The sequence below is a fragment of the Periplaneta americana genome, chromosome 14 (genome assembly GCF_040183065.1).
Source record: "Periplaneta americana isolate PAMFEO1 chromosome 14, P.americana_PAMFEO1_priV1, whole genome shotgun sequence".
NCBI lineage: Eukaryota > Metazoa > Arthropoda > Insecta > Blattodea > Blattidae > Periplaneta > Periplaneta americana.
In genome coordinates, this window is record NC_091130.1 from 154,535,639 (window position 1) to 154,549,471 (window position 13,833).

General features: G+C 36.8%; 1 protein-coding gene across 10 annotated transcripts in view; it reads right to left on the reverse strand.

Moving 5' to 3' along the window:
• LOC138713882 (protein piccolo-like) overlaps positions 1–13,833 on the reverse strand; it is a 281,309-nt gene that overhangs the window by 22,102 nt on the left and 245,374 nt on the right. For 9 of the 10 annotated variants that reach the window (XM_069846380.1, XM_069846385.1, XM_069846384.1 and 6 more), the window contains 2 exons: positions 13,721–13,807; positions 4,391–4,555 (listed from right to left, as the gene is read on the reverse strand). In XM_069846380.1, coding sequence (XP_069702481.1) covers positions 4,440–4,555; positions 13,721–13,807 — 203 coding nt within the window. In that variant the 3' untranslated portion in view covers positions 4,391–4,439. The remainder of the gene's footprint in view (positions 1–4,390; positions 4,556–13,720; positions 13,808–13,833) is intronic. The other variant, XM_069846383.1, reaches the window with a different exon arrangement.

Below are 13,833 nucleotides of genomic sequence, written 5' to 3' on the forward strand. Positions count from 1 at the left end.
ATCACAAAACCTTAATGCTTCTGTATGTTTTAACCTGAAACTTGCAGAACCTTATCAGCACAACACCAAAGCTCTGAAACAATGTTAAGGGCAACAACCACGTTAACATAGTTATTATTCACTATTGGTACTGTTACATACGAAGTTCCGGCAACAGATGGATTTTTATTTTAATTGGAATGAGGCAAATTAGTTTAAAAATGACAACAGCTATGGCGACAATAATGAGGATGGTGGTGACGGTGGTGGTGTTGGGAAAAAGTTCCAAAATCATACAATTACAACCTCAACTGATGTAACGTTGTCCAGGCCGACAGAGTAACATGAAAAATCAAGTAATTTTCTCCATTTTGAATCTTGCATACACTACTTTTAACACTTGAATATAAGTAATTGATTAACTAGCGGACTTACTCGTGTTAATTATGTAAGTCTGTGCGGCTTACATCTGTTTCGGTGCTTCATCACCAGTAGTGGCTGGTGGTCAAAATAATGAGTGTTCTACAATCTCTATATCGGCCTACTGTATACACTTATATGCATTTATCTTAATTTTAGACTCGCCTAATGACGAAATATGCAGTCCATACGACGTTCCTTCCTACTGCAGAACTTGTCAATTACTCTGGTGTTAAACCCCTCCCTCTTGGACATTATACTCTTTTCTATTGACAGTATTGCAAGAGCAGTGAGGTGATCCTGGTACATAGTGTTCCTTACAAACGTTTTTATGCGTTTCAAGCAAGAAAAACATATTTCTGGCTCAGCAGTGGTCATTGGTGTTGTAACCGAAATATTTAACAACTTCGTTACTTCACAGAATGGATCCTGTGAATTGTAACAATTGAACAGCTCCATCTATATTTCGGAAGTCTAGTCTTCCGTATAGAACTCAAAGTTGTGTCTTTAACATTCTTTTGTTCAGTACAGTATAGCTGTTGACAGCAACTTCAAGTTCGCGTTCAGGAAAATTATGCGAAAAATTGTCAAAAAATTCACTGTTTAACAATTTTGTTGCGTCTAGGTAACTTAAAGACTGGAAACTATGAGTAGTTTCCTGAATTATACGGTCACATACTTCCTTGGCTTCAATTTTCTGGGATTCCATTATCCGTTGCTTGCTGACTGATTCAGGAGGAACCTAAAACAACTGGTAAGATGGCAGCAGCAGTCGGACACTTGAATTACCAAATACATTATACATAGTTCCGAATTCTTCCACAAACACGCATTCTTTCATTACGCTTTACTTTTGCAATCTCCAAGCTGTGTTGTGCTGAAGCTGACTACAGCACTTCCCCGCATAAAAATAGCCAATCAGAGCAGTGATTTCAGCTTCGGACATGCGCATTAATTGTCTACATTCTCATGTAGATTTTGAGTAGCACAACGAACCCCCTGAGGCACCAAAGATCGAAGAGTGAAGACTAAACACACTATAACGCATCACGAACATAACCACGGGAAATTGTCAAATAACATTAAATACTATGGTGGTATTGCAATTATATTATTTGAGCAAAAATTATCATTGTGCTGTAGCACTGTAGCACATAAGGACGGGCCGCCCCTGTTCATCACACCATCCTCAGACCCTACTAGATCTCGGCGTCATCTTGTACTTCTCTGCCTGTTGTGTGGGTGCGTTTGATTGTTGAAAAGTGTTGAAAAGTGGAGTCAAATAGTGTGTGTGTACTGAAATTCATCTGTGTGTTGAGAATTTGATCGGGTGTGTTTTAGTGTGTTTGTATATTTTGTATTGTTCTAGTGTGTTGAGTTTTTGGTTCTTGGGTTGTATGTGTAGGATTTCCATGTCCGCATTTATGTTATTGTATGGACACAATACATCTACATACGCCGATCACATAACCAATGCTAACCATACACACAATAACATAAATGCGGACATGGAAATCCTACACACACAACCCAAGAACCAAAAACTCAACACACTAGAACAATACAAAATTTACAAACACACTAAAACACACCCGATCAAATTCTCAACACACAGATCAATTTCAGAACACACACACTATTTGACTTCACTTTTCAACACTTTTCAACAATCAAACGCACCCACATAACAGGCAGAGAAGTACGAGATGACGCCGAGATCTAGCAGGCTCTGAGGATGGTGTGATGAAGCACCGAAACAGCTGTAAGCCGCACAGACTTACATAATTAACACGAGTAAGTCCGCTAGTTAATTACTTAATTTTCTCCATTCAAGTCATCTGGATTGCTGGGCATCTTTTTGGCCCTCCTATAGTGGATTCTGGGCTCCCTGCTTGACCAACTGGTGCAGATCTACTAGACATGTACTGGCATCCTTTTCAATACATCCCAGTTAATTAGAGGGAAGTGAAGGTTGTTTCTATACCTAAATCAGGTAGGCCTATTACTCCTTACAAAAGTCAGGCCACCCTATCAGGGTATCACATCGTTCTCATTAAAGATGCTTGAGAAGAAGTGACAGATACGTGCGAGAAAAAGTGCTAATATTACATTATTTGCAACAAAATCAACATGCTTACATCCCAGGAAGATCTACTGAACCTGCCCTACATTCTGTTGCATGCAGGATAGATGGACCTTTAGAAAACAAAATGTCTACCCTGGGAACATTTACTAAATTGAAGGAGCTTTTGATATGGAATCCTTTAGCACTGTGGCAAAGGCATGGGGATGAATCCACTCTTTTTCTTTTTCTGATAGATTGACTTTATTTCATAATCCATAATCAGTTCCTTCCCTATCCCACACCTTTTCCCGTGGACATTATTTCCTCCTGGAGAAAAATGTCTAAATTCAACACTGTTTAAAAACATATTTAAAAATGTAGACTCTATTCAATTCCTCTTAAGAGCCCCTACTATCTTAAATGCTGAGTTATGCATCAACAATAGTAGACAGGTCACTCATTCTTTTCCCTAATTATACCCTTATTCAATAACGCATTTCGCTATTAGTGATTTTATAAATGTTTTTTTCTTTTAAGGACCATATTTCAGACTCGTAAGTAATTATAATTTTATTTAAGAAATATTGTAAATATTTGTTTTATTTATCTTGTTTACACAACTTTTAACACTATATCACTTCGGAATATGTATGATAAGACTTTCTTGTGTTAAATTCTAACGTACCTTGTTTACATGTTTCGACCTATTTTCGGTCATGTTCAGAACTGGTCGTTGTTGGTCTTGGTGCCTCTTGTTTTGTTTCCTGTGAGGATGTGTTTGTGTGGTATATTGTAGAGTCAAAGAGTGTGTGTGTTCTGAAATTGAGTTGTGTGTTGAGAATTTCATTGGGGTGTGTTTTCGTGTGTCTGTATATTTCATATTGTTCTAGTGTGTTGAGTTTCTGGCTTTTTGGTTGGATGTGTAGTATTTCCATGTCTGTGTTGATGTCTCTCTGGGTGTGGTTAGCATTTGTGATGTGTTCTGCATATGTGGAGGTGTTTTGTAATTTTGTTATGGCTGTGATGTGTTCTTTGTAACGTGTCTGAAACGATCTGCCTGTCTGTCCTATGTAGAAGTTGTTGCAGGTGTACATTTGAGTTTGTATACGCTTGTGTGGTTGTATTTGTTTGTTTGTGTTGTTTGTGTGTTGAGATGTTTTTGTAGAGTATTATATGTTCTGTATGCGATGTTGTAATTTAATTTCTTGAACGAGGTTGCAATTTTGTGTGTGTTTTTGTTTTCGTATGTTAGTGTGATGTATTTGTGTTCTTGTGTTTGTGTTGTATTCTTATGTTTTTTGGATTATGTTTTGTCTTATATATTATGTTGTCTATTATGTTAGGGTTGTATCCGTTTTCTTGTGCTATGTATTTGATTCTGTTTAGCTCTTCGTTGTAATCCTGTTGGTTCATTGGTATGATGAAATTCTCAACACACAACTCAACTTCAAAACACACACACTCTTTGACTCTACACTATACCACACGAACGCACCCTCACAGGAAACAGAACAAGAGGCGCCAAGACCAACAACGACCAGTTCTGAGGATGACCCATAAATAGGTCGAAACATGTAAACGAGGTACGTTGGAGTTTAACACAGGAAAGTCTTATCATACATATTCCGAAGTGATACAGTCTTAAAAGTTGTGTAATCAAGATGTATGTAAATATTTGTTTTAGTTTACCTGCGGAAATTAAAATGAATATCAAATAAGAAATATCTTTGAATGATGTAACAGTACCAGAAGTAAACCATAACTACGAATATGTTTATGGTTGCAGTAAGGGTTATAGCATTTAAGCATAGAAAATACTGAGACAGGACACATTCAACAAAGAACCTTGGAGATGGAAGAGGTGTTCCACCAAACACACAAAAGACACCAAAAACTGTCTGATGGGAGACATGCTACAACACTTACTGGTGACACAAAGTTGTAAAGGCCAGCAAACAAGTGAGGAGGCAAGATGCTATAAAATGGAGCAGATGGCCCCATGACAGCCGTGGGAACTGAGCGCGTTTGCTGACATGGTGGCAGATGGGAAGATGGGCACACGGCTGTTACTGCTGCGGCCTTTCATATTGACTGGAGACATCAACAGAAGAACAGATCCAACACTGGGGTAACAACATAGAGCTGGATAAGAGCAGTCAGTTTCAGAAATCATACTCCATGTTAATTGCTGCGGTGAAACACAAGAACACGAGAAGCGTATACATTTCTGAAGTTCAAAGAAGAACAGCATACTCACATCTTCCACACCACATCCCTGGCATGCTTATACCTTACAATTATCACAGAACATAAATAACTATCACAGATTCATTAATCATTATCGATAAGTACAAAAAAGTTGACAATTAGTTCGTAGCAAAGAAAACCTACGTTTGTAAAAATAAACATTAAAATACTAAAATAATATACAAGTATTTCGATGAACATCCCATATATTTCTTAATTATTTATAGTGTCCAAAAGATGAATAATATTAACAGAAATGAAACTGGTATGTGGTATTATTTCCGCTGTAAATAACAACAGTTAATAGCATTACCAGTATTTCCTCTGCAAATAAAATATCAAACTCTATACAGGGTTACACAAATCTGGCTTTCAGGTAGTAGCTCCCTGTAAAGCAGGTTTGAATAATTTCAAGGAAAATTGTTCCGGGGTCAGGTATCGATCCCGGGACCCTTTGCTTAGCGCGCGAACGCTCGTTAATGGAGGTACGTTAACAGAAAGCCACAATTTAAAGTCACACAGTATTTGTGTGCACTCACAGTTGAGTTCTGGCGTCTTGTCAGCTCATGTGAGTTGTGTGGATATAAAAGGAAAAATTGTGATGGTGTCGTGTATAGTTCCTGGGGTAGCTCAGTCAGTAGAGCGTTCGCGCGCTAAGCGAAGGGTCCCGGGATCGATACCCGGCCCCAGAACAATTTTCCTTGAAATTATTCTATACAGTGTGTTACAGAAATACTTTGACAAACTTGGGGGCATATTCCTCACAACAAAACAAGAAAAAAAGTTCATATAAACATATGTCCGAAAATCCTTAGTTTTTTTTTTCGTAGGTTATTTTACGACGCTTTATCAACAGCTTAGGTTATTTAGCGTCTGAATGAGATGAAGGTGATAATGCCGGTGAAATGAGTCCGGGGTCCAACACCGAAAGTTACCCAGCATTTGCTCATATTGAGTTGAGGGAAAACCCCAGAAAAAACCTCAACCAGGTAACTTGCCCCAACCGGAAATCAAACCCGGGCCACCTGGTTTCGCGGCTAGACGCACTAACTGTTACTCCACAGGTGTGGACCCTTAATTTTTTAGTTATTAATGAAAGAACATAATGAAACATCTGTTAGATATTGTCAGCTTGGCAACAAGTGTTGCAACTTTAATCAATTCAGAAACTCAGAGCAATGAAAGTTTACATTCAACGCATTTCGAGGTACAATCCAACAACTTAACTTAAGTTTGTAACTGATAATAATATTAATTTTATTAGATAATCGAATGATGTAATCGATATAAGTCGATACTGTGTGGGAGTACTTGAAAGGGTATGACAGTCCATGATCCGACGAGTGCATGCCTGTGTGGAAGCAAGAGGAGAACATTTTGAACATTTGTTATGAGTTTCTGAATTGATTAAAGTTTTTTTTTAGTTAGTTTGTTATTTAACGACGCTGTATATTCGCAGGTGCTCGTGTAAAGGGGGTTAAATATGATTTCGCTAAACTGGGATAAGTACAGATTTCAATTCTCCACAATTACTTTTTTCTTGTGTTAAAGGGGTTAAATCGTTCTTCCATCCATGATGCAGTTATAGTACTCCGTATTTTGTGACAAAGGGGTTTTGTTCAGTACCAAAGGAGAGAAGTATACATACTTTACAATTTGACTTAACCCCCTTTACACGAGCACCCGCATATTAACTACGAGGTTATGATGAGATTGGTGATGGCAAGATAGTACTTGACGAGATGAGGTCGAGGATTCGCCATAGATTACCTGGCATTCACGGGAAAAACTCAACCAGGTAATCAGCCCAAGCAGGGATCGAACCCATGCCCGAGCACAACTTCAGACCGGAAGGCAAGCGCCTTAACTGACTGAGCCACATCGGTGGCTTTGATTAAAGTTGCAACACTTGTTACCAAGCTGATAATATCTAACAGATATTTCATTATGTTCTTTCATTAATAACTAAAAAACTAAGGATTTTCGGACAAATATCTATATGAACTTTTTTTCTTGTTTTGATGTGAGGAACATGCCCCCAAGGTTTGTCAAACTATTTCTGAAACACCCTGTATAGTAAAGTTCGGAGAAGAAAAAAATTAACACAGTTCAGTATAACTAAACAGCATTGAGCTTGTGAGGCGAATGTAATTTAAAATAAATGCAGAAGAACATTATACCTACTTCGGTACAGAGCTATTTGGCTGTAAATAGCATTTCATGATTTTTTAACATGTGTTGTAAGATTGGCTTTTCATCATGATTTAGGCACATTTCATAAAAACAATTTAATGTATGTGCCATTAAATAGAATGAATGTATTAGATTGATGACAGCAATGTAGGCTAAAAAAAAGGGGAATTTATGTTTTATATTTATATTATAAGACCTATATATACCGTATAACTCAGAGCCTTCAAATAGACGTCCATTGAGAGTGTGTGATCGCGCATTGTGGCTGGAAGCATGCTGTTTGCCGGCAGAGTCGAATATTAATTGCTGCAATTTCCCTTCTTATATTGTCTTTCAGTTCTTCCAATGTATGTGGGTTATTCTGATACACTTTAGTTTTCAGGTTTCTCCCGTAAGTAAAAATCACTTATGGTAAGATCTAGGGATCATGCTGGCCATATTCCCTTTCTGATGATCCTATCTTCAACATTTTCCGCAACTAATGCTAAAGAGAGATCAGCTGTACGCGCTGTAGTGGAGTCTTGTTAAAAAAAATACCTGTGTACATTCACTGTCAAATAATTCTTCTAGGAATAGTGTGATTATGTTATCCCTGTAACTCTGCACATTCATGGTAGGTCCATTTAAAAAATATATATATATATATAAGCCCTATAATTCTGTAAGCATTTCCTGCACACAATACACCAATTTTTTGGTCATGTGATGGCATTTCATGTACAAGAATGGGTTTTTTCTTTTACTCCAGTACCGGTGCCGGTATCTCTTGTTGTGTGTTGCTACATGACCATGTAAATAAAACCATACTTCATCCGTCAAACAAATTAAATGTGGATCAACAGAGCCATTATTAACGTTATCCAACACTCAACTGCAGAATTTACTCTACTTACACTATCACGTGGCTGCAATTCCTGAACAAATAAAGTGGCACAGGGTACATGGGTAGGCATATTAATTTCGAGATCTTACAGTGGATATTCTTGTAATACCATATGCGATGTCTACTTATGATGGAACTTAAAAAATAAATAAAATAAAGTGTACTGGTATTGGAATAACCCAAATACGTTGAAAGAACTGAAAGTCAATATAAGAAAGGAAATTGCAGTAATTTCAGAAGAAGAACTAATGGTTAATGGAAATTTTCTTAAAAGATGTGAGATGTGTGGCAGCTCAAGGACATCATTTCCAATCTTAATCTATGTGCATGGCTCAAGGGGTTATGAATATCTGACTCACTGGCAAACAGCGTGCTTCCAGCTGCATACTTGTGAATGAATGTATATTTGAAGGCTCTGTAAAGTGCAGTGTTTAAAGTGGATTCAAGTTCTTACTGAAACAGTCAACTATCAGTACGATTTTAAATAGTTGAGTACTTACTTTACTACTAGTACGTAAAACTACGTAATAATTGGCGCATGTTTCCTCGAAACATCTCAATTGTGTCTAATATTCATTTTGGTACATCTGACGGAATTCTATCTACTAACCTCTTCTGCTTAGGTATTTATGAAAATGAATCGAGTGAATGAATCTGCTTTAATAAATTGTTGAACACTGAAGCTTCTATATAGATTGTAATTTTTTGTTAAAATATTGTATGGTAATATGTCTGTAACTTGTCTGTAAAAATTGCATTGTATCTTTTTTTTTTACGAGGGGGATCCAGGAAATAACGATTGTTCGCGCATACCCGCCGTGCAGCTGACTCCCCTTCCTTGTTTGAAGGTCAACTGGCTTCCTTAACATGTGTTCTCATAATGTTGTGAGTACTGGGTGCAACAAGTCGCCATTATGCATTTTGTGTTACTTCAAAATGAACGACGTGATTGATAATCCCGCCGACTGTGAGGTGAGGAGTGTGATTCGATTTTTGAATGCCCGACATTTGAAACCTGCAGAAATTTACCGGCAATTGAAACAAGTATATGGTGATACTGTAATGAATGAAAGAAATGTGAGAAAATGGTGCGAAATGTTCAACAATGGGCGAACAAATGTCCACGATGAAACACGACCCGGACGCCCATCATTCATCACAGAAGACCTGAAGACTAAAGTGAACGACAGAATCTTGCAAGACAGGCGCACATCACTCGACGAATTGCATATTGCCTTTCCTGACATTTCTCGTTCTTTGCTTGGTGAAATTGTGTCGCAACATCTTGGCTACCACAAAATCTGTGCACGATGGTTTCCACGGCAACTGAGTGACCAACACAAAACTCAGAGAATGGCCTCAGCATTGACATTCTTGATGCGATATCACACAGATGGAGACGCCTTTCTTGATCAAATTGTGACTGGTGATGAGACCTGGGTGTCTCACAACACCCCAGAGACCAAGCGCCAATCACGTGAGTGGCATCATCCCTCATCACCCAAGAAACCGAGAAAATTCAAACAGATTCTCTCAACACAAAAAGTCATGGCTACTGTCTTTTGGGATCGCAAAGGTGTTCTTTTGCTGGATTTCATGCCAAAAGGCACTACGATCAATGCAAATCGTTATTGTGAGACTTTACGAAAACTACGGTGAGCCATCCAAAACAAGAGGCGAGGAATGCTTTCGAGAGGAGTTGTGCTTCTTCACGACAACGCCCGCCCGCACACTGCTGCTTCAAGTCGAGAATTGCTGGATCAATTCGGTTGGGAAATCTTTGATCATCCGCCCTATAGTCCAGACCTTGCTCCTAGCGATTTTCACCTTTTCGCTAAGCTGAAAGACTTTCTGGGTGGTACGCGTTTTGGAAGTGATGAAGAGTTGAAGAAGACAGTGAACACCTGGCTTAATGAACTGGCGGCAGAGGAGTATAACACGGGAATTCTAAAGCTAGTGAACAGATACGACAAATGTTTAAATGTAGGTGGTGACTATGTAGAGAAGTAAAGGAAGCTTCAGTCATGTAACAGACTTTGTTTTTTCAAATAAATTTTTTTTTTTTTAATTATTACAACAAAACGGTCGTTATTTCCTGAATCCCCCTCGTACTCGTACTTCACTGTGGAAAGTTTATGTTACAGTAAGAGTTTTCGAGTCTACACTCTTCTGTTAAATTTCGTGGCATTAAATGAATGGTTAATTAATTTTGTTTTGGCATTATGGCATATTATATTATGTGAAACTAGACTCATATGAAATGACGCCTTACTGAACATTTTATCTATATAATACTCTGTTCACTCTTAGAACGGGATTACAGTGTCAAAAAATAAATTGTATCCATCCGCCAAAAACCAGACCAATAAGTTTGTTTTTCATTTGTGTATACTACTTCTCTGTGAGTATAATGTCTTGCGGTCACTGGCACGTGGTTAATGTTAAGACCCAAACCAAGAATGGATAGACTGTAGGCCTACTGCTGAGCAGAGAGGTTACGAACTATTTGACTATAATCGCCCTTCTCCCCAAGGCAAGGCCTGTAACTTGCAGTTGGCATTGAAATAGCCTCCTGAGTCCTGAGAAATTTGTTGTTTTATTTTTAAAGTTCAATATAATTCCACACTTTAAAAAAGAGTCACTGACTTGAGGAAAATTTCTGAAAAAATTCTGCAGGTTATAGTTAGGACACAAATGCAGGTATATTATACTACACTTCGGGTCTCTGCACATACATCTTATATCATAATTATGTATGAAGTATGGTATAGTCACAATCTACTATATACAGTCGCGAAGCTCAATATGTAGTAAAAATGCAAACATGGGTAGTTGCCCACCACTAGGATCGCTACTATCACCTCATCATCTCAGATCTCTCTCCTAGCAGCCAACAAAATATGTTACACTTTCGTTGTCGTGTTCTTTTGGAAAAATTAACACCTTCCTTCCATTATTGAAATATTAAATGCATAAAGTTAATTTATTATTTTAATGAAGTATATTAAATTCCACCATAAACTCGAAGATACCTGCAAGAAATAAGTTAATATAATTTTTGTTTGTGCAAAACGAACTGAAATTTACTATAATAGCTTCACTCATTCAAGATTATAGCGATAATTAACTATGAAACCAATAAATATTAATTTGCATAATACAACAATAATAATGGAAATATGAATTAATGGAGTAACTTACGTGTACCGGTACTTGTAGTGTAGGCTTACGTAGTTAACAAAGTGGGATGAGGTTAAACAATAATGATCACACCAGAATTGGAAATAAAACGTGATCAGTAAATTTTATTGTAACAGACTTACTTTTTCTACGTCTCTAGTAAAGCAACAAATAAAAATAACAACAAAAATAACAGCTATAATTAAAAACATATCCTTTGAAGAAAAAAGTAGGCCTAAGCAATAATAATCCCACCAGAATTGAAAATAAAACGTGATCAATAAATTTCATTAAAACAAACTTAATTTTTCTACGTCTTTACTAAATAACACATAAAAATAATAACAAAATTAATAGCTACAATTAAAAATATATCCTCTGAAAAAAAAAGTAGACCTAACCTTTATTTCTCTGGAAATTTAGCAGCCTAAGTGACAGAACTTTAACCGGTATCTAATGTCCTTTCGGTTAGACTGAAACGTTTCATTGTGAAATTTAAGGATATAATGTATTCCAACAGTCATAAAGAACTTCAAATTAACAGTTTTGTTTCTGCACAGCATTCTTGTGGAAATCCAGGAACCTTTCTGAATCTTTCGGAAATCGGAAAAAGGATAACTCTGGCCTCTTTCTCTTACTGTTGCTACAATTTATAGCACTACAACCGTCTCCTCCTTGTCCCATATTATTATTCCAATTATTATATTTTAGCCATTAACATTTTCATTATAACCAATAACGAACATTTCACAAGCATCAATGTGAAAAACGCAACGAGCTAGCACTCGATAGAAATACGACACAGTCCAAAGTCGACCATGGACAGTCTATTATTTCTAGTTGCTAACCGCTTGGAGCGCTTTATCTCGAGATTTGCAAAAAAACACCTCAAGCTTCGCGACTGTATGTAGTAGACTGTGGTATAGTACCTACATAAAAATCATACCGGTACTTCACGAAACACTAAAGTTGAAAAGCAAGCTTAAAAACTATTTTATGCTTCGTAAATGTTTGGTTGGCAGATTTATACTCTAGATCTAGGACAGAGAAATGAAATCATAAGCCTTATATTCAGTCAGCACTGGAGAAATGATATATAGCATGCTTTATTTTTAATTCGTTACTAGAAGATTTTTAAATGTAAAATTAATTTTAATTAGGATACAAAGTAACGAGTATTACTGGCGTACAATTATGGCTAATTAAAAATATATATCGAGGTTTCAATGTCTTTGACATCTTCTTATTGCCCTTCTCCATTTTTCTCTATCGAACTACAGACCATCTTCCAAATTCCCTGCTGTCATCCCATCTTGCCAGGTAGTTCTTGATCTTCCCCTCTTCTTTCTTTCTTCTGGTATCACTCGAAGTCTGTCTCCATTCAAACTTTGCACGTGTCCATATCATCTCAACTGATTTGTAGAGATGTCATCCAAAATTGGTCCTCTTTATTAGCAATAGTCGTCATCTAGATGATCCATCCGACTTTTCTCTCTCGGGTCTTTTAACAATGTATGTTTCTTGCTGTGATGGGGAAACTGGCCTCATGCACAAACCCCCAGCTTGGAGGACCAACTACTTAATTTCAGGGATCCTACCCCTAGAACAGTTGTTACCAACACAACTAATGAACCTGTTCTGCCTGTTTGGCTTGGCTTGTTGGTACACGGGAGGTATTTAATTTCCCTCCAACCATTCATATATGGGATATTATAAAATTACCGTATGTCATTGATATAATTCTTTTATTGTTGTGATTAAAATTTCTTACCAGAATATGTTCCGGACCATTATGATCCACTTCAAACACTGGTAAAGCAACATAATTGGTTCATATACGGTATATTTTTCTCAGAACAGAGTTCTAAAACTATCACAGCACAAGATTTGTTATGCATGTCAGAAAGTATGACGTCACCCTTACATTTGATGGGAAACAGAATAATTCCCACATTTAATATCAAGAATTTTTCAATAAAATACCTACATTCGAAACGAAATATCTATTATACATAAAATAAAAAATATCTTCTCTGATACTATACAAATATTTGTTTCACAAAAAGAAAGTCCTAAGTATAATACAGGTGTGCATACAAGGACACCACGTAAAAAATAATCTTAAAAATGTATGAAGCTTGTCCTTATCTTAGGACCTTAGGAGTAGATTCTTACCCTGATGGTGTTTTATGTTTAAAATCAAGATACAAGATAAATATCAGATCTTCATTTACCCTCTGTTAGTGTCAGCAGTTACAAAAAAGGAGTTCACTATTCAGTATTACAGTCTTTAATGCACTGCCTAATTATCTTGAAGATTTGAAGGGCCAAGAAAAAAAATTTAAAACAGAATCAACAAAACTTCTCCATATTTATACCTCCTACTTACTCAACTGATGAACTCTTTATGCTTGTAAATTGAATCAGTCTACAGGTACTTACTATGTATTACTTATATCTTTATAATGTTTTACTTGTTCCACCTCTCAAAGCTACGATACTGATGTATGGATTACAAAAATGAAGTGGAATACATAAAATGAAAAATGTATCTGTGTCTTAATTTTAATCACATAAATTCCCACAGTTTGTTCTCCAAAGTCCTGTGTATCACCATTTAATATACACAATTATGTATTAATTATTTACATGTTGAAAATCCAGTGTAAATATACCGCAATTGTTACTGAAAATTAAAAACAAACAAATTAGTATTTCTAAGTTGGTACCACGAGGAGACTGAGAATCCTTACCTGCACTCTGATCACTGAAAGAGGCGTGAAGCATTGGGTCATCTTGCAGGAGATACCAGCGGGCTTCTTCATCCAGTACATTTGGATCTGGAAAAGAGGTTCACACATGTAAT